This window comes from Narcine bancroftii, chromosome 3 (assembly GCF_036971445.1).
Source record: "Narcine bancroftii isolate sNarBan1 chromosome 3, sNarBan1.hap1, whole genome shotgun sequence".
NCBI classification, from domain to species: Eukaryota; Metazoa; Chordata; class Chondrichthyes; order Torpediniformes; family Narcinidae; genus Narcine; species Narcine bancroftii.
Window position 1 is genome coordinate 203,204,793 of NC_091471.1, and position 20,454 is coordinate 203,225,246.

At 41.2% G+C, this 20,454-nt stretch overlaps 1 protein-coding gene across 16 annotated transcripts in view; it reads left to right on the forward strand.

The window, feature by feature from the left end:
- Positions 1 to 20,454, forward strand: part of znf827 (zinc finger protein 827) — a 145,214-nt gene that overhangs the window by 72,350 nt on the left and 52,410 nt on the right. For all 16 annotated transcript variants that reach the window (XR_011354068.1, XM_069926326.1, XM_069926332.1 and 13 more), the window contains one exon: positions 13,979 to 14,206. Coding sequence is in view for 15 of the 16 variants with exons in the window: in XM_069926326.1 (XP_069782427.1) it covers positions 13,979 to 14,206 (228 nt within the window). In the remaining variant the exon portion in view is untranslated. The remainder of the gene's footprint in view (positions 1 to 13,978; positions 14,207 to 20,454) is intronic.

Genomic DNA, 20,454 nt, shown 5'->3' on the forward strand with positions numbered 1-20,454 from the left:
TCACAGCAGTGCTGGAAAATCGGCAGATGAGTGTTAATGCTCTAACTCCCCCTTCATCACGCTGGCCGTTAACAGCATTTGTCTGGGAAGGTGAGGGTCAAGCTGGAATCACCGCATCAAAGTAAGATTCTGGGCAACTAGGCAGGGCACATGACTGGAAGATGGCAGCAGACATAAGGCAGAGGCTCTGCTTCCCGAATGAAATCATGGAAATCAACAACCTCAGAGTAGATCTTGTGCTGTGGTCGGCCTCAATCCATTTTGTTTATAGAAGCTTAATAGCCTGAATACTCCTGGTCAGTTCTTGGAGGAGAGACCGTCGAGGGACACCAGGTGCTATAGGTTTCTTTGAAGGGCGCTGGACAAAGTTGCGACTCTCTCTGCCTTACAGTAGACAAAAGTTTCTAAATGTAGTATTACGTGACAATAATGGAACCTTTTACCTTTACATAGTATAATCAAGCTTATGGTGCTCTGGGAGGTTGTAGTGGAGGAGGCCTATCAGTGCAAGAAATTGAGTTACACTGAACTTGCAGCTGATGTGCAGCAACATGGCAAGAGTCTGACCGGTTGAAGTAGGCTGCAGAGTATTTATAGCCACGTTGACATCAAGGCTACTCCAAGAGTTGGGAGTGCGAGGAAAGATACACCAACAAGCAGTTAACGATCTCTCCAGAGTTGCTGAAAAGGGTAGTCATTGGCTCTGGTGATGAGAAAGCATTCCACCAGGGCACTCAAGTGAGTGAATGGCATCTAGGGGATGAGCCCGGGTTGCCAGGATTCACTGATGAGCCCAGCGGAGGTATCATGGGTCTATCAGTGAAACACTAAGGAAGGAGGGCGTCCACTTGATAACCCAGAAGATGCCACCACTCACTTGGCTACCCCGCAGAGTCTAAGCAACAAGTCTCAGGAGTGCAATAAAGGATATTAACATCTAGTCCTACATAACCTATAAACCAGTTGGATTTTACACTGTCTCTTTTACTAATGCAACATTTTATCTCCATGCTTTTTGGGCACAAAATTTTAAAACTTGTACATCCTGCATTTAGTTTTGTAACTGAATCATTTTGCAACCATATATTTGTGGCACATTGATATGCCTTTGTTCACTTATTTTTCAATGAAATCAATTGATTATCTATTAAAAAAATTATATATGTGAGAGTAAGAATGGTGCACATTTGGGGGGGGGGGGGTGGGGGAAGAACATTCTCTGCTATTAGGATTTTAAAACTGCCAAACATCTGAGATACCATAATTTGTTAAAAAGGAATGGATTACTGTTGCAGATTTACTTAGAACCATAAGTATGGAGTCAGCAATTAAAGTCCCCCCCCCCCCCCTCACCAAATATCAATGAGTAATGACTTAAGTCAGATAAAGGTGGAAAAAAAATTCCAGTTCCTCAATGTTTGGGGTATAAACATTAGCTAAAACAACCTTTTCATTATATAATTTGCCAGTGAGAACAATATTTTTCAAAGGTTCATCTTTTTCTCCTGCCTAATAAAGAATGTGAAATTGTACATATATAGACAAGAATTATATTTTGAAATGTATTGCTTCCTTCTGCTGCCATGCAACTTGCCAGGCAAGTGCTCATTTTATTTGTGCATTGGACACCTTGCAAGAAAAAGGTACGCAAAGGCTTTCTTTTGCTTCTGAGTGTGGGGTGTACTTTAATTAAAAGCTGATAGTTAATTTAAGATGACAAATTGGAAATTAATTTTGAATTACTCAGATCTCTGTCATTAATGGCATGAACAAAAGATGACAGACAACTCAAATTAAAATGTTGGATTACTTGCATTCAGATACAGAGCTATACATTTTTCTTTCTTTTATGAACAAAGTAGTGTTCATTCATAAACCTCCAATTTCCCCACCTGTATATATGGCTCATTTTGCTGCAGATGGGAAATTTTCTTGATTGACAAGATCAGAGGAAATATTTCCCATTGGTTATTTCTGCAACTGTTCATAGCATAAAGACCTTGTGTTTGGTACTTGAAGTGCTTCACACACACTGAATTATTTTTGAAAGCAGCAACTATTAGATGGACAGACCAGGAAACTAGTTAATGCATCATAGCCAATAACAGTGAGCTGAAGGTTACCTTTTGTTTTGTAAGGTTTCAGTAAATATTGCCTGCTTTGAAATGTGATTTGAATAGAGCCAGAGATTTTCAACATTCATAGAAATTGATAGTACAGGGCCTTGAAGTTCGAATGGGTAGCTACTTCCTGTTCAGCTGAAGGCTGTCAGTAACCCATGTGGATTATGTGGTTAAGTGGGCTTTTTTTTGTTGGTCCACAAGACTTACATCACCTGAGCCAAGATTTATATAATTTCTGATTAAAAATTGGGCTAAGGAAGAACAAAGTACCCAATTTCCAACATCAGTGTGGCATCTACCTTTTAAAGACCTCAAGAGTTGTTATGGATGATTTTTAAAAATCCTCTTCACTAAGTTTAATCTTCTTTGGCTTGGCTTCGCGGACGAAGATTTATGGAGGGGGTAAAAAGTCCACGTCAGCTGCAGGCTCGTTTGTGGCTGACAAGTCCGATGCGGGTCAGGCAGACACGATTGCAGCGGTTGCAAGGGAAAATTGGTTGGTTGGGGTTGGGTGTTGGGTTTTTCCTCCTTTGCCTTTTGTCAGTGAGGTGGGCTCTGCGGTCTTCTTCAAAGAAGGTTGCTGCCCGCCAAACTGTGAGGCGCCAAGATGCACGGTTTGAGGCGTTATCAGCCCACTGGCGGTGGTCAATGTGGCAGGCACCAAGAGATTTCTTTAGGCAGTCCTTGTACCTTTTCTTTGGTGCACCTCTGTCACGGTGGCCAGTGGAGAGCTCGCCATATAACACGATCTTGGGAAGGCGATGGTCCTCCATTCTGGACACGTGACCCATCCAGCGCAGCTGGATCTTCAGCAGCGTGGACTCGATGCTGTCGACCTCTGCCATCTCGAGTACTTCGACGTTAGGGGTGTAAGCGCTCCAATGGATGTTGAGGATGGAGCGGAGACAACGCTGGTGGAAGCGTTCTAGGAGCCGTAGGTGATGCCGGTAGAGGACCCATGATTCGGAGCCGAACAGGAGTGTGGGTATGACAACAGCTCTGTATACGCTTATCTTTGTGAGGTTTTTCAGTTGGTTGTTTTTCCAGACTCTTTTGTGTAGTCTTCCAAAGGCGCTATTTGCCTTGGCGAGTCTGTTGTCTATCTCATTGTCGATCCTTGCATCTGATGAAATGGTGCAGCCGAGATAGGTAAACTGGTTGACCGTTTTGAGTTTTGTGTGCCCGATGGAGATGTGGGGGGGCTGGTAGTCATGGTGGGGAGCTGGCTGATGGAGGACCTCAGTTTTCTTCAGGCTGACTTCCAGGCCAAACATTTTGGCAGTTTCCGCAAAGCAGGACGTCAAGCGCTGAAGAGCTGGCTCTTCAGTTTAATAAGTGCTAGGTAAACTCCTTTGCATCCCCATATCCCCTAATGATCCCATCCTGTTCATATCTGAGCATGGTGTGTGTCTACCTTCAAGAGAGTGAATCTGAGGAAAGCATCCGGCCCAGATGGATTTCCTGGCCGAGTATTAAAGATCTGTGCTGACCAACTTACCAAGGTAAAAACACACAATGCTGGAGAGATTGAGCATGTCAAACAGTGTCCTTTATGTAATAAAGGCAGAGATACATAACTGACATTTTAGGCTTGAGCCCTTCATCAAAGAATGAGAAAATGCTGGTGAGTGTCAGAATAAAAGAGTGGGAGGGGGAAGAGTAGTGGCAGGGCAGGAGATGATAGGTGGGGAAGGGGATATCAGCACTGAGGGGCATGGAAAGGCAGGGCTGTGTAGGTGAAAGAGGAGAAAAAAATGAGCAGATTTAATGGAAAGCAGTTCTGGGTGGAGGGTGCCCAGACCTTTATCTGTGGGTGGCCAGGATGGGACAGTACATAAGGCTATGAACAGACGTGAGCACGGGAGTGTGATCCAGAATTGAAGTGGTTGGCCACTGGGAGGTCGCTGTGGTTGCGGATGGAGAGGAGGTGCTGAGTGAAGCGACCTCCCAGTCTGCGACCGGTCTCTCCAATGTAGAGAATGCCACAGAGTGCACTGGATGTAGTAAGTAAGTTCTCTGAATGCACAGGTGAAGTGTTGCTTAACAATGAAGGCCTGCTTGGGGCCCCGGACCTAGGTGAGGGATGAAGTGTGGGCACAAGTGTTGGACCTCCTGTAGGCACAGGGGAAGGTGCTAGGAGTATGATAGATGGGGAGGGATGAATGCACAAGAGAATCATGAAGGCAGTGGTCCTGCAGAAGGTTGAGAGGAGGAGCGGGAAAGTTGTGTCTACTGGGATCCTGTAGTTAGTACTGGAAATTCTGGCGGATAATGTGTTGGATGTGGAGGTTGGTGGGGTGGTAGGTGAGGATGAGGAGGATTCTATGTTTGTTGAGTCTGGGGCAGAGGGAGATGGGACAGATGAGTGGGAAATAGAGGAGATGCAGGTGAGGGTTGAGTTGATAGTGGTGGAGGAGAAGCCACGTTTGTGGAAGAAAGCAGACATTTCAGAAGCTCTGGACTGGAAGACCTCATCTTGGGAACAGATGCAGCAGAGGTGGAGAAGTTGAGAAAAGAGGGATGGAATCTTATAGGGGCAGGGTGTGAGGAAATGAAGTCCAGGTGGTTGTGGGAGTTGGAAGGTTTATAGTATATGTCAGTGGAAAATTGGTCTCCCAAGATGGAGAAATAGAGATCCAGAAAGGGGAGAGAGAGTGTTATCAGAGATGAACCAGGTGAGTTTGAGGTCGGGGTAGAAATTGCATGCGAAGTGGATAAAGTTAACAAGCTCATCACGGGTGTATGGGGCAGCCCCGATGTAGTCGTCTATCTTCCAGAGGAAGAGTTGTTGGGGGTGGGGTTTCTTGACTGTGTAGGCTTGCAGCATGGATTGCTTAACAAACAGTCAGGCGTAGCTGGGATCTCTGCGGGTACCCATGGCTATTCCTTTGATTTGGAAGAAGTGGGATGAGTTGAAGGAGAAGTTATTGAGGTTTAAGTCAAGTTCTGCCAGGCAGAGGAGGGAGGTGATAGAGGGTGACTGGTTTGGTCTTAGATCCTGACCCAACCATCCTGGTATACCCATTGTTTATGCCTGCTCCTCCCCCACCGAACTCATTTCATCCTACCTTGACTTTATCCTTTCTCCCCTCTCCAATCCCTCCCCACCTACATCCGCGACGCCTCATGTGCCCTCCATCTCTTTAATGACTTCAGATTTCCCAAATCGGACCACCACATCTTCACGATGGATGTCCAATCCCTTTATACCTCTATCCCCCCCCCCCCACACACAGAATAAAACCAGGGCTGTCTCCAAAAACACCCCTGACTCCAAACCAGTTAATACCTTTGACAGTGGGTAACAAGATCCTAGACACCTAGCGTAGGAATGGCGTCAGGTGCTTAGAGGACTGTTATGAGCAGGGGCAATTAATGTCATTTGAACAACTTAGGCAGAAATACGATTTGTCAAACAGGACATTCCACTGCTTCCTTCAGATAATATCTTTTCTATAGGACAAATTAGGTCCAACTATGGCCTTACCAAAATATCTGCCTTCTTCCACAAACGTGGCTTCCCTTCCACCACTATCGACTCACCCTCACCCGCATCTCCTCCATTTCCCACATCTACCCTGACCCCTTCTGCCCCCAGATGCAACCAACATAGAATCCCCTCATCCTCACCTATCACCCCACCAGTTTCCTCATCCAATACTTCATCCTCTGGAATTTACAGTACTTACTACAGGATCCCACCACCAGACACAATTTACCCTCTCCTCCCCTCTCAACCTTCTGCAGGAACTGCTCCCTCCGTGATTCCCTCATGCACTCATCCCGTCCCACCCATCGCACCACTGGCACCTTCCCCTGTGCCCACAGGAGGTGCAACACTTGCGCCCATACCTCCTCTCTCACCAAGGTCTGTGGCCCCAAACAGGCTTTTCATTGTTAAGTAACACTTCACCTGTACATCCAGAGGACTTGCTTACTGCATCTGGTGCACGCTTTGTGGCATTCTCAACCTCAGGGAGACTGGTCACAGACTGGGGGGTCGCTTCACTTAGCACCTCCTCTCCTTCCGCAACCTGAGCAACCTCCCAGTGGCCAACCGCTTCAATTCTGGGTCATGCTCCCATGCTCATATGTCTGTCCATGGCCTTGTCTACTGTCCCATCCTGACTACCTGTCGATTGGAGGAACAGAACCTTATTTTCCATCTAGTCACTCTCCAGCCACATGGCATAAACGTTGACTTCATTGCTTTCCGTTAAATCAGCTTGCCTTTTCTTCCCCCTCCCGCTTTCTTTCCTTTCCAGTTCTTTCATCTACACAATTCTGGCTTTCCACCCTCTTCTCTCCCCAGCCCCCTTTCACTGCTGCTGTCCCCTCCCTCCTCCACCTATCCTCTCCTGCCTTTCCACACCCCTTCCCCCTCCTACTCTTTTATTCTGACTCTCACCAGCATTTTCTCATTCTTTGATGAAGAGCTCAAGCCTGAAACGTCAGTTATGCATCTCTGCCTTTATTACATTTGACTTGCTGAGTCTCTCCAGCATTTTGTATTTTTACTTCAACCATGGTGTCTGCAGAAGTCTGTTCTTTTTTTCCCCCAAGTTACCAAGGTATTCACAGATATCTTCAATATCTCACTCCAGGGAGTGGTACCCACCTGTTTCAAACAGACGTCAATCACACCAGTGCCCAAGAAAAGCGCAGTATCCTGCCTTAATGACTATTGACCAGTAGCACTTGTATCAATAGTGATGAAGTGTTTGGAAAGACTGGTGTTGAATCATATTGGCTCCTCTCTAAGCAGTGACATGGATCTGTTCCAGTTCACCTATCGTAATAACAGGTCTTCGTCGGATTCCCTCTCACTGACTCTACATAAAGCCCTAGAACACCTGAACAGCAAAGATGGATACATCAAAATGCTCTTTATTGACTACAGTTCAGCATTTAACACCATCATCCCCTCAAAAGTAATCAGCAAACTTCAAGACCTGGGATTCAACACCCCACTGTGTAATTGGATCATAGATTTCCTCACCTCCAGACCACATAAGAACTCTACAATTTCCATCATTACTAGAGAACCACAAGGCTGTGTTCTTAGCCCCCTTGTCTACTCACTTTACAACCATGACTGTAGCTCGGTACGACAATAATACCATCTATAAATTTGCTAACGGTACCATGGTAGTGGGTTGTATAAAGGATGTGGATGAGTCCGCATACAGGATGGAGATTGAAAACTTGATTGAATGGTGCACCAACAACCATCTTGCACTCGATGTCACCAAAAATAGGGAGCTGATTGATGACTTCAGGTACGGAAAGACAGAGGTATACGATCAAGTGATCATTGGGGGAAATCAGAGGTGGAGAGGGTGAGCAAATTTAAATTCTTGGGAGTCACTATCACAGAGGATCTTTCCTGGACCCAATATACCAATGGAATTATGAAGAAAGCCCGTCAGTGCCTCTACTTCCTCAGGAGATGGCAGAGGTTTGCTGGCAAATTTCTACAGAGGTGTGGTGGAAAGTGTGCTGACTGATTGCATCACGGTCTGGTATGGGAACAACAATACCCCTGAGCATAAATCCCTCCAAAAGGTAGTGGACACAGCCCAGGACATCGCAGGCAAAACCCTCCCCACTATTGAGTACATCTACAGGGAATGCTGCCATCGGAGGGCAACAGCAATCATCAAAGACCCTCACCACCCAGTACACACTACTGCCACCAGGAAAGAGGTACAGGTGCCACCACCAGGTTCAGGAACAGTTGCTACCCCTCCACCATCAGACTCGTCAATGACAAATTTAATTGTTTAAAGACTTACTTGTGCACTTTATTGATTTTCTTTTGTTCTCTCTGTGTTGCATAGTCAGTTTGTTTATATTTCTGATCTGTTTACAGTTCTTTATTTGTTTACATGCATACACTATGTACAGTTTATTTTTGCATGGCCAATTAGTGCTAATACTGCCGCACCCGCAGGAGAAAGAAATCTATGTTGTATGTGATGTCATGTTGTACTTTGACAATAAATCTGAACTCTAATTACTTTCATTTGGATTAGTTCTCTTTATGCTTTGCTTTCTATTGAATATTAATTAAACAATTTGAATGAGCTGCTTGATTTATCTGATCTAGGATGGTGACCACAAATTCTACAGCTAGAAGAATAATGATAAATATTTTCAGAAAATATTTTTAAAAAAAAGTATGTTATAGTGGATGTGTTCTGATGGGTACATTTCTGAGCAGCAGTACTGTATGGGTCAAAATTGACATCCTATTTTCCTCCTCTCAACTTTGAAAGGAATGGACTCCTCGCTGCATTATTTTTAACATTTTCATTTTTTTTAATTCAACCTTTATGCTGAATACAATTACATTCACACATTTTTTGAAATTGGTATGATGTGAATTGTATACATCTATTTATGAAAGACTTGAAGCTCATATTTAAGATGCTGCCTGAAAGGCAATTAAAGGATGCACATGCATGTACACAGCCATACAATATTGCCAGAGTGGGATTTTGGCCTATTTGTGTGTACTATATGTAGGTGAACCATGGTCCAAGTATGAGAGAAAGTAAATAATTGTCATGGATCTATGTAAATCTTCTGACATCTAGTGGCAGAAACTGACTATTGAGCCATTATATGAATTGCAATAATTTTGACATTGTGCTTTTCAAACTAGAATTTAATATTATTTGGTCAAACCAGTAATCTGCCAACTTGCTTTTGACCAAATAGTTCAATCATGTGGCCCATCTCCTTGTGAGAAGAATTTTTTTTTGCTATTCACTGAGTTTACAATGCCCCTGCCCCCACCCCAGAGTATAGTACTGAGCCAAAGTGTAATGGTCACGTTGTATGTCATTGACAAAGTTTTGCATTACAGATTAAGACAGGATAGAATCTGGAATTCTGCAGAAGACTATGGAAACAAAATTCTGCATGAATTTTAGAAGGAGACAGAAAAGGCATCAAAGATACGGAGAGTGGGCTGAAAAATGGCAGATGAAATTTCATGCAGACATATGTGAGATGTTGCATTTTGGAAGGATGAACCAAGAAAGGACCTACATGGTAAATGGTAGGGCACTGAGGAGTGCAGCTGAACAGATGAATCTGGGAATACAGACACATAATTCCCTGTAGATAGGATTGTAAAGAGAGCTTTTGATGTATTGCCCTTCATAAATCAACATATTGAGTATAGGAGTCAGGATGTAAAATTGCACAAGATCTTGGTGAGGCCAAATTTGGAGTATTGTGTGCAGTTTTGGTCACCAAAAGAGGGCAGAGAAAACTTACTAGGATGTTGCCTGGACTTCAGGAACTGAGTTACAGGGAAAGGTTAAACAGGTTAGGACTTTATTCCCTTGAGCTTACAAGAAAGAGGGGAGATTTGATAAAGGTATTTAAAATTGAGTGGATTAGATAGAATAAATGTGAGATTTGTCTTTTTCCACTGAGGTTAGGTGAGATACAAACCAGAGGACATGGGTTAAGAGTGAAATGGGAAAAGCTTAGGGGTACATGAGGGGGAACTTCTTCACAGAAAGTGGTGGGAATGTGGAAAAAGCTGCCAGCTGCAGTGGTGAATTCAGGCTCAATTTTTACATTTAAGAAGAATTTGGACAGGTACATGGATGGGAGAGGTATGGATATCTATGGACAGTGCAGATCAGTAGGACTAGGCAAAGGGAAATGGTTTGGCACAGACTAGAGGGGCCTGTTTCTGTGCTGTAATGCTCTATATCATGAGAGTAGAAATATGGGATTGAGTTACAGGATTAGATGCAATCATAATGGTGGAATAGGCTTGAAGAGTCAAATGGCCTACCCCTGTTTTTTCCATTTCAATGCTCGTTTTCTGGAGCCTATAGTAAATCCCATTTTTTGCCTTTAATTACATATGATCAGTTCTGATCATTTCCTCAGGCTTGCAAGAACTCACTGAATTCTTCAATAACATAAAATGTAATCTTTTTGGTGTAAATCCCTGGTTTGTGCTGCATCAGGGAGGATAAATAAACAAACTGATATCCTAGGCAAGCAGGAGATGGACTTGGACAAAATATTTGACATGATCATATCCAGCAATCCTGTGTGTCCATGCATTAAGTGAACAAGAAGATGGAATCAGACTCGGGAATGATTTAACTCCAGTTTAATGGCTCAGCAGTAGTCTTATCTAGGTTTAGAATCTGAAGAAATATCTGGGCATGGTACTTGTATATGAAACTGTACTACAACAAGAAGTTAACATTTTAAAGATACTGTTGTAACTTTAAGACAAGAGCAGGTTTGGGATGTGAATGATGTTTAAAGTGGAGTTACTTTTATTGAGCAGTGAAAGTGCACCTTTAAAGCTTGACTGTTTGCCATCCATGGGGAATAGGAGGTGCTGCTTTAATTAAAAAAAAAATCTGCTGCCTGCTCATAAGCCAATCATGTTTCAATTAAATCAACATTAAAGATTACAGAATAATATGTTAGTACAGTACTCAGAAATAACTTGTAATCTCTTTTTTTGTAGTGGAACAGTGAAAAATTATCCTCACACATTTTATGTCGTAGTTTAAAATAACACTAATTAGATTTAAATTTACATTTATCATGAAGCCATCACTACAGTACTGTATTCACTTTTAATTGCAGAATTGTATACCATAACTTAGTGTTTGCACATTACACAAACGCCCTTTTGCCTCAGAAGAGGAACATCATTGTTGGTGAAAACTTCGAGCTTGAAGGTTTCTCATGCTGCAAATGCACTATTGTTAGGTCTGCTTTGTTCATGAATGAGTGAGACAAACACCAGACTGAGTCGAAATCAGGGTTCTTTGTTCTTTATTACCGGATTGTAACACTTGCGACTAACAATGTTAGTCGGAGAATGCATTCTGCCGTTATCAGCAAAATGGTGATTTTTTATACCCTTGGATACGTGCTTAGAACATCATCATATCATTACTTGTCCAATGACTAAAACTGTTGCTATCCTTTCCCTGCTAGCTTCCTGCCTCTCAATCCATCAATGTCTCTCTTATCTTGTAAGTACAAGGATGCATTCACATCTTGTTACAGCCCTGTACAGGGTAACTCCTTACACATTCCCATCTCATGATGTTTTACCTTACACTATGCAGTAATTTTTTTAATGTTAGACTCCCTAAAACTAAACTTCCTTTTCTGCAGAAAATTGTTCCATCATTTACTGTAGAGAATAAATTAAATTCTCAAAAAAAAATATGATGAATGAGTCAACATCTTTTCCATTCTCTACATGGGATATTTTTGGTGCATCAGGTTTGTTGACTGATGCCATGGCTTGGTTAGGATTAACAACATTTTGGGAGATTTGCCCATTCTTCAATTTCTTGTGATCCAAGTTCAATGAGTGATTTTAAAGATTTGGCACTTTTGAGTTCTTCACGATTTCGCAACCTTTTGAGAACTTCAAACTATTCTTCCTCCTAGGAATCGCATGCAAATGTAATAGCCAGGAGTAATTTACTCAGCCTTTCTTCAAACTTCAACATTACATGTAATTTCAATCATATGCCAAATTATAAATTGCATCTTATATGGAATTAAATTCTTATATTCTTCACAGCTCTCTACTTGCACAAGAAATTCCACCTGAGAAGCATTTCCATAGTTTGAAGGATTCCTTGATCCCATGAGGGATGTTGTATTGGGAGCCAGGGACGCTGGGAAATCATTCCCAGACACTAACTTATATTCAGAAATGTGGGCTTTGCAATTATTGAGAACGGAATCACCTTATTCTGGCTTGCTAACCTTTCTCATGTGTTTCTACATTGCTGCCATAGAAACACAATGGAAACCCAATGCAAGAAAGTTTTGCATTTCATGCTAGCATTAGGTTGTGCTGGTAGATATGTCATGACCTTGAAAGGTCTTTGTTGTATTTTCCAACCACCAAATCCTGACCGAGTTCTGTGCTGGCACGAGCAAGGACAGTAAGACGATCCTTATTTTTCTTAATGCTGGATGCTGATTTTTTGTTTGCATAGTTAATTCTGTACTGCAACGAAACCAATCACTAGTCTCATCTGGATATGTTCAAGGAAGAGACAGTATTTATCCAAAAGATTTTGTTGTTTTTTTTTTCAGCATTCTCTTTATTAACAGATTTTTAAAAAATATCTCATCTGAAATATCAAACCTTTGGATGCCATGGCCAAAGCTGGAGACATGACCACCATTCATTTGAAACTTGTAGAGTAATGTGATCTTATGTTTTGAGTGTTTTGGCCTTTTTGATCAGTATAGGTTATAATGTCTGTGTGCCTACCAGCATTTCAAAGCAAACCATTGATATAAAACCTTATCTGATAAGGCTAATTCTGTTTTTTTGGAAGGTTGCAGTTAACTTGTCTCTCATGAAGCTTTGAAATTCAGTAACTCTTTGTAAGATTTTATTTCTTGGCTTTTCAATGAGCCAACAAACTTGATCAAAGTTTTTCTTAATTTCACCCTTCTTCAATCATTCTATTATCTCCAACTTCTGCATAATTGTAAGTATAACATGCTTATATTTTTGTCCACTTCATACCCCAATGGCCAGAGATTGTATGGGAGATGCCCAGTGGATTAAAAAAATGGAAGGTGATGCATGCTAGATGATGAAGGATGAATTTGAGGTCATGGAGGAAAGTTGTTTGGTAAAGTTTTCTGATTGGTTGGAGACCAGAAACCAAAAGCCTTTTTGTACGAGATGCCTATCTTATCAGCTTTTAAAATGTAACAAATTTTGCCACCTTGTCGATTTAACAAATAACCTGTACTGTGGATTGTAACTGAATATTTCTGTAATTAAATTCACTATTTATAAATAGAATATTTAAAATGTGAAAAAATGAGACATCTTTTCATTTTTTTTAACTGATGGAAACTGAATGCTTTGTTTGCAGAGGATGAAGGAGCAGTAACATGCAAGGACTTTGGGATAGCTGTGTTATTATGAGAGCATGTTAGTTGCTGGGTTGTTGAATTTATTTGATCCACACATTAAGTTGTCATCTAGTTATCCAGAAGATATAATTATAGTTTACAAGCAGATTGTCTTTGATATGTTGTATAGATTGTAAAATAGTGTTTTGGCATAGTTACAATGCTTAGTTCAATACCGTAGGTGAAGCAGCAGAATCTATTGCCCTTTTTAAAAAAAATGTTTAGAGCACTACATTTGTTTTCCTTGGATGATATTAAAAGAGATTAAGTAGTGATATTCTCAATTGAGCAGGCTTGATTAAAGGAAAAAAATATTTCCACTGGTGGTAGAGATGTGGATTACAGATATTCAACAAAAGAGGTTCAATTGTGATGATCAGAAATGCATCGCCTGAAAGGGTGGGGGAAGCAGGTGCAAAAGGAAATTTAATCTCTTCTTGGGGAGGTGGGATGAAATAATACATTAGGCAACGAGATGAAAGTAGGTTTGAAGAGTCTTTCAAAGAGTCGACTTGGCCATGAGGGACTGAATCTGAGCCAGATTAAGGTCAACTTGATGCCCTAAACACAGCCCAACAATGGTTCCCCCTCAACCCTTCCATTGTCTAACGGACAAGACATTAACACTGAATAGATTAAAAATTTGGTTTTCTTCCTGGCCAAACCCCACAACTATGTTAAATCCGGCTCTGGAAAAAACTGTGGTACCCCCTTCCCTTGGTGTCCTAAGTACATGCTTATTTTGCTTAATGTTAATCCAGGCCTGGACTGAATGGCCTGCTTCTGCAGTTCAAACTAATTGAATTTCAGGATGCATTACTGTTTGTGTAATTACGTTGCTTGTATTAAATCCATTTTACACTTTTAGCTTTCCTTTCTTTTTTAATCTACTACAGCTGAAAATAAAAAGGAATTAGGAACACAGGCAGTAACAATTAAAGAGGAGCCAATGGAAATACCTGATTCCACAATGTTACAATTTCCAAATCCTTCGTTTAATTGGAAGAGAGTGGAAAGTGAACAATCACAGAATTCCCCTGAAGTTATACCTCTCACAGAAATTAAGCTTTTCACTCAAGATATATCAGTGAAGATGGCATCAGAGCTTCTTTATCAACTCTCAGGTATTTGTGTTGCTTCTCAATTAATCGATTATCTTGTGCAAGTGTAATGATGTTTGAAGTATTCTGGGTGAAGAATAATATTTTCTAATGTATGCCTTTCAAATTATCTTTGTTGATATATTATGGCTTCAGTCAGTAAGAATACAATTATTACCATGTTATTACCGAAAATATATAATCACTTGTCATGAAAAGTATAGATGTCACTAAATGATTGGGTACCATTGAAAATGTAACGAATTAGCACTTAGCTGGGTCATGATCAAAATACTTAACTACGTCTGCTCTTTTAGAATGCATAACTATCTGCTCAGATACAACAATAGTTTAACATTACTTTGGCATCAATGACTTGTTGCTAATATAGTTTGTGATTTTTGTTTTAAACTTTTTTAAATTTTATTTTCTTGTATATGTGAGTTTCGCTCCTGATCATACACAATCATTTCCTTCCCTAATGCCTTAGTTTCAAATGAAACAAATATAAATTGCATCTCAGCAGTCATGATCAGAGAGAAGAGGAAAATCGTCAGGATAGCTTAGTAAAAGGGGATGAAGTGATAGAAGCTTTGTGTTCTTTATGGAATGTATATTTAAGCAACATATAACACTACAAGGTCAAATATTATTGTTGATAGTTAAACAATTAATGTTTAAATTTCAACAGCCTTCTCTACGTCCGAGATATAGTATCAGACCGATGCTTCCTGGTCGACACCAGGGCCGAGGTCAGAGTCCTTTCTCCACCTCCAACACGTGCCACCGGAAGGCAGGGCGCGAGTTACTGCCTGCCAATATTTCTTCAATATGGACTTGTGGCACCCGTACTACCCCCCTCCATTTCGGCTTTACTTGGCGATTTGTTTTAGCAGACATTCACCAGCTTCACCTCAGGCCGGACAAGGGCCAACTCCTTCCTTGTCATTGTCAAGGGCTGCCGGCTTGTACGTGCAAAGACCTTTCAGACCCTTGGAAGGTGCCAATCTGACAGGTCCCCACCTACCTTAGTGGCAAGTCCAAGCAATGAGTTTGCCAGATTCTAGCTGAGGTCCCCTCCATTGCGATGCTGCACTTTAACTCCATTGAGCCTGAATGAGTGGTAAGGCATCACGTCCTCACTACAGACCCCCACTATAGAGACCTTATAAAGACCCATACAAAGTTATATGACACAATGAGTCAACATGTCTTTTGGATATGGGGGGAGAAATTAGACTTTCACCCTGGATTGGCTCAAGCCGACATTCCTTGACTCTCACCACCCAATACATAACTCACCCCCACGCATAAGGGGCAGGTCTCCCAAGCACAAGGCCTCGTCGAGCGCTGATTCTTTGGGGAGGGGTAGAGGGGTGTGGCAGACCGCTGAACAAGTCATGCCAGATGCAGCGACCCAACATCGGGAGCCCGTGGCCTACACAACCGGTCGAGAAGGGCTACATGCTTTGAAGTCGGTGCTTGACTTAGCAGCACGTGGCTGCAGCGCCCACTCCGATGGGCTGGCCAGCGGCAGCCCATTGGATGGAGCTAGGGAAGCAGCCACACCCGGGATGAGAGGGGACTCACTGATTGGCTGCTCCCCGGATAGCACTAAACAACCAATCCCAGGAAGCAGATCGTAATGTTACCAGCCGGGTGGCTTGATGACATCAGAGATGGGCTTCTGAGCCCTTTAGAAGCAGAGCTGCCAGCACAATAAATCAGTGTTGAATTCACTCCCGTAATGTTTCTTTCCTTTGACCGTAACCTCTTCAGCAGTAGCAGCCACAACAGAAATATAATATTCTGATTGCTTTGCTATTCAATTTGATTTAGGAAATAATTGACAGCTTGGTTCCCAAGAAATGGTAAATTTGATCCGTAGCTTCAATTTCATCTGTCTTCTCTGTCAAACTGGCAGAAAGGCATTTGAGAGTTGTAGCAAAAATGGTTTGAGTGGCTTCCACCAGGTAGATCCTTGGACTCTGAATGTGGAACGATTGGAATGAATTGTTATAAAAGGTTTTTTTTTTTTGGTTTTTTTAAAAAATTTTTATTTTTCACACCATAAATCACGTTAGCCATGGTATACACTTTTTCTTTTTCACACATATACAGTGTCTTTTTCTCCCCCCCCCCCCTCCCTCCTCCCAAGCCACCCCCCCACCCCCCCTCTCATCCATTTTAGGTATACAATCTAGGTTGCATTAAGCCAGTCAGACAATGTTGTCATTCAACAAAAATACACCAGAAATTCTACTGAGTCCATTCTTTTCTTCTCTTCTCCTTCCATCAACTTAGGTAATGTTTGTTCCCGGTAGGTTTTCGCTATTGTATTTAATGTAAGGCTCCCATACTTGTTCGAATATTTCAATATTATTTCTTAAACTATATGTTATTTTTTCTAATGGAATACATTTATTCATTTCTATATACCATTGTTGTATTTTCAAATTATCTTCCAATTTCCAGGTTGACATAATACATTTTTTTGCTACGGCTAGGGCTATCTTAACAAATCTTTTTTGTGCATCCTCCAAGTCAATTCCAAATTCTTTATTTTTTATGTTACTTAGGAGAAAGATCTCTGGATTCTTTGGTATATTGTTTTCTGTTATTTTATTTAATATCTGATTGAGATCATCCCAAAATTTTTCTACTCTCTCACATGTCCAGATTGCATGAATTGTTGTTCCCCTTTCTTTTTTACATCGAAAACATCTATCAGATACTGTTGGGTCCCATTTATTTAACTTTTGCGGTGTAATGTATAGTCTGTGTAACCAATTATATTGTATCATACGTAGCCTCGTATTTATTGTATTTCTCATCGTTCCAGAACATAATTTCTCCCATGTTTCCTTTTTTATCTTTATATTTAAATCTTGTTCCCATTTTTGTTTAGTTTTACCATTTGTTTCCTCATTCTCCTTTTCTTGCAGTTTAATATACATATTAGTTATAAATCTTTTGATTAACATTGTATCTGTAATCACATATTCAAGGTTACTTCCCTCTGGTAAACTCAAATTGCTTCCTAATTTCTCTTTCAAGTAGGATCTCAGTTGGTAATATGCCAGCGCTGTATCTCCAGTTATATTGTACTTATCTCTCATTTGTTCAAAGGATAAGAATCTACTTCCTGAAAAACAATTTTCTATTCTTTTAATCCCTTTTTTTTCCCATTTTCTAAAGGAAAGGTTGTCTATTGTAAAAGGGAGTAGCTTATTTTGCGTCAATATTAGTTTTGGTAATTGATAATTTGTTTTATTTCTTTCTACATGAATCTTCTTCCAAATATTGAGGAGATGATGTAATACTGGAGAAGTTCTATGTTGTACCAATTTTTCGTCCCATTTATATAATATGTGTTCAGGTATCTTTTCCCCTATTTTATCTAATTCTAATCTCGTCCAGTCTGGTTTTTCCCTTGTTCGATAAAAATCTGATAGGTATCTTAATTGTGCGGCTCTATAATAATTTTTGAAGTTTGGCAATTGTAAGCCTCCTTGTTTATACCATTCTGTTAATTTATCTAGTGCTATCCTCGGTTTCCCCCCCACTCCATAAAAATTTCCTTATTATTTTCTTTAACTCTTTGAAGAATTTTTCTGTCAGTTGTATTGGCAATGCCTGAAATAAGTATAGTATCCTTGGAAAAATGTTCATTTTAATACAGTTTATCCTTCCTATCAGTGTTAGTGGTAGCTCTTTCCAATGCTCTAAATCGTCCTGTAATTTTTTCATTAGTGGATTGTAATTGAGTTTATATAATTGGCCTAGATTTTTGTTTATTTGCACACCTAGGTATCTTATTGCCTGCATTTGCCATCTGAATGGGGATTCCTTCTTAAATTTTGAGAAATCCGCGTTATTCATAGGCATTGCTTCACTTTTATTTACGTTTATCTTGTATCCCGACACTTCTCCATATTCCTTCAATTTCTTATATAATTCTTTTATTGATAGTTCTGGTTCTGTTAAGTACACTATCACATCATCCGCAAATAGACTGATTTTATATTCCCTGTCTTTTATTTTTATTCCTTTTATATTATTATCTATTCTTATCAATTCTGCTAATGGTTCTATAGCTAGCGCAAACAATAACGGTGATAGTGGGCATCCCTGCCGCATTGACCTGCTTAAGTTAAATTGCTTTGATACATGTCCATTTACTGTCACTTTCGCTAACGGACCCTTATATAATGCTTTAATCCAATTAATATACTTCTCCGGTAAACTGAATTTTTGCAATACTTTGAACAAATAATTCCATTCTACTCTGTCGAAGGCCTTCTCTGCGTCTAAAGCAACTGCTACTGCAGGTGCTTTATTTCCTTCTACTGCATGAATTAAGTTAATAAATTTACAAATATTGTCTGTTGTGCGTCTTTTTTTGATAAATCCAGTTTGGTCTAAATTTACCATTTTCGGTACCTGTTCTGCTAATCTGTTTGCTAATAGTTTAGCTATTATCTTATAATCTGTGTTTAGCAAAGATATTGGTCTATATGACGCTGATGAGAGTGGATCTTTCCCTTGTTTTAGTATCACTGTAATTATTGCTGTTTTACATGAATCTGGTAAGTTTTGTGTCTCATCAATCTGGTTGATTACATCCAGGAGGGGTGGTATTAATAAGTCTTTAAATGTTTTGTAGAATTCTATTGGGAGTCCATCCTCTCCTGGTGTCTTATTATTTGGTAATTTTTTTATTATCTCTTGTATTTCTACTGTTCCAAATGGTTCTGTTAATTTATTTTGTTCCTCTATTTGTAGTTTATAAAAGGTTTTTTTTTTAATGTGTTTGTGAGAGGGTGCTGAGTTCAGGTGATGAGGAAACATGCACACTTTGATTCTCCATCCTTATTCTATTAAAGAAATATCTTTTCTAATAATGTACTCTAATTATTTTTCAATATTAGCTTCTCTGTATTTAGTCTTTGTAAATTTTGAATAGAGACTACATCAGTAAATAAAAGGCATAAAGTAGCCAGTATTCTGTTATTTTCTAAAGCTACTTGCACAGGCTTTTTTTTTTTGGCTGGTCCCAAAAATACCACCTACATATCAAGACTAGTTGGTGAAATTTCCCTCCTGAAGCTATGGAAAGGGAGAGGGAGAGATTGGAATATTGTCACGGTGTGCCTCTGAATATATTTCTAGTCAATCCAGGAACTTCCAAAAAAAATCTTCAAGACAGAATTTGAAAAGTTCATGTATCAATCTGGACATTTTTTGTTTTTAATGGTCTGATATAGTTATGTTGAGATGCCTATATTCTTTTGTGCCTGATAGAAGGTGCAGTGCATTAATTAGGCCAAGTAGGAGAGGGGAAAGCTGGATCAATATCACAAGGCACTTTCAGATGACCAATTGCCCAGCTTGTAAAGCCACATATTTTGGCAAAATGCGGCTGTGGGAAAGTCACGTGAATGTGCAGGAGGCGTCTGCAAGGTGAGGTTGGTAGCCTTCCTCCGAGAGGGATAATCCCCTCAGCACAGTGGCCTCCCCAGCCATCTGAATGCAACCACCTAAAAGCGGCAGTATTCAGATGACAGTCAGCTGGCCAGCACCTGACAGCTCCTCTCCCAGTCCCCACACTGTCGGGCGGCCGGCGTGAGCTATCCCCACATTGTGGGGACTGATTTCGGGAGTGGGGAGAAGGGGGTTGCAGCGGCCGGTGGGGGAGAAGGGGTCCGGCTGAAACAATGCTGATATCTGACTCTAGCGCCTCCTTCTGGCCCGCTGGCCACTTCAGCCTCCTCCCCCGCCAGCTGCTCCAGCCCCCGTACTCCCCTGCCAGCCGCTCCAGCCCCCGTTCTCCCCCACCGGCCGCTCCAGCCCCCGTACTCCTCCGCCGACCGCTCCAGCCTCCTTCTCACCCGCCGGCTGTTCCAGCCTCGTGAGTGGGGAGAGAGCGGGGCAGCGGGATCAGTGTGGGGACGTCCCGTGCGGGGCGTCCCCACGCTGGCTGTCCCAGCTGACAGCCAGCCATCCTGACGACACCCCAAGGGACAGGAGCTGGAATGTGCTCAGATGCACATCCCGGCGCAGCTGTCCTTTCGGGTGGCCTGCGCTGCGCTTTCAATGCTGCCACCTGAATGGCAATTTAAAGGGCCGCTTCTGCTTCTTCAGGCGCATTCTTAGCGGGGGTGTTAATAAGTACAAAGTCCTGCTCATGCAGATAAAAGACGAAAACTGAACATACTCAGTGTTGTGTATGCACTTACACAATGAGGACTCAGAGATGTGGTGCTTTTCTC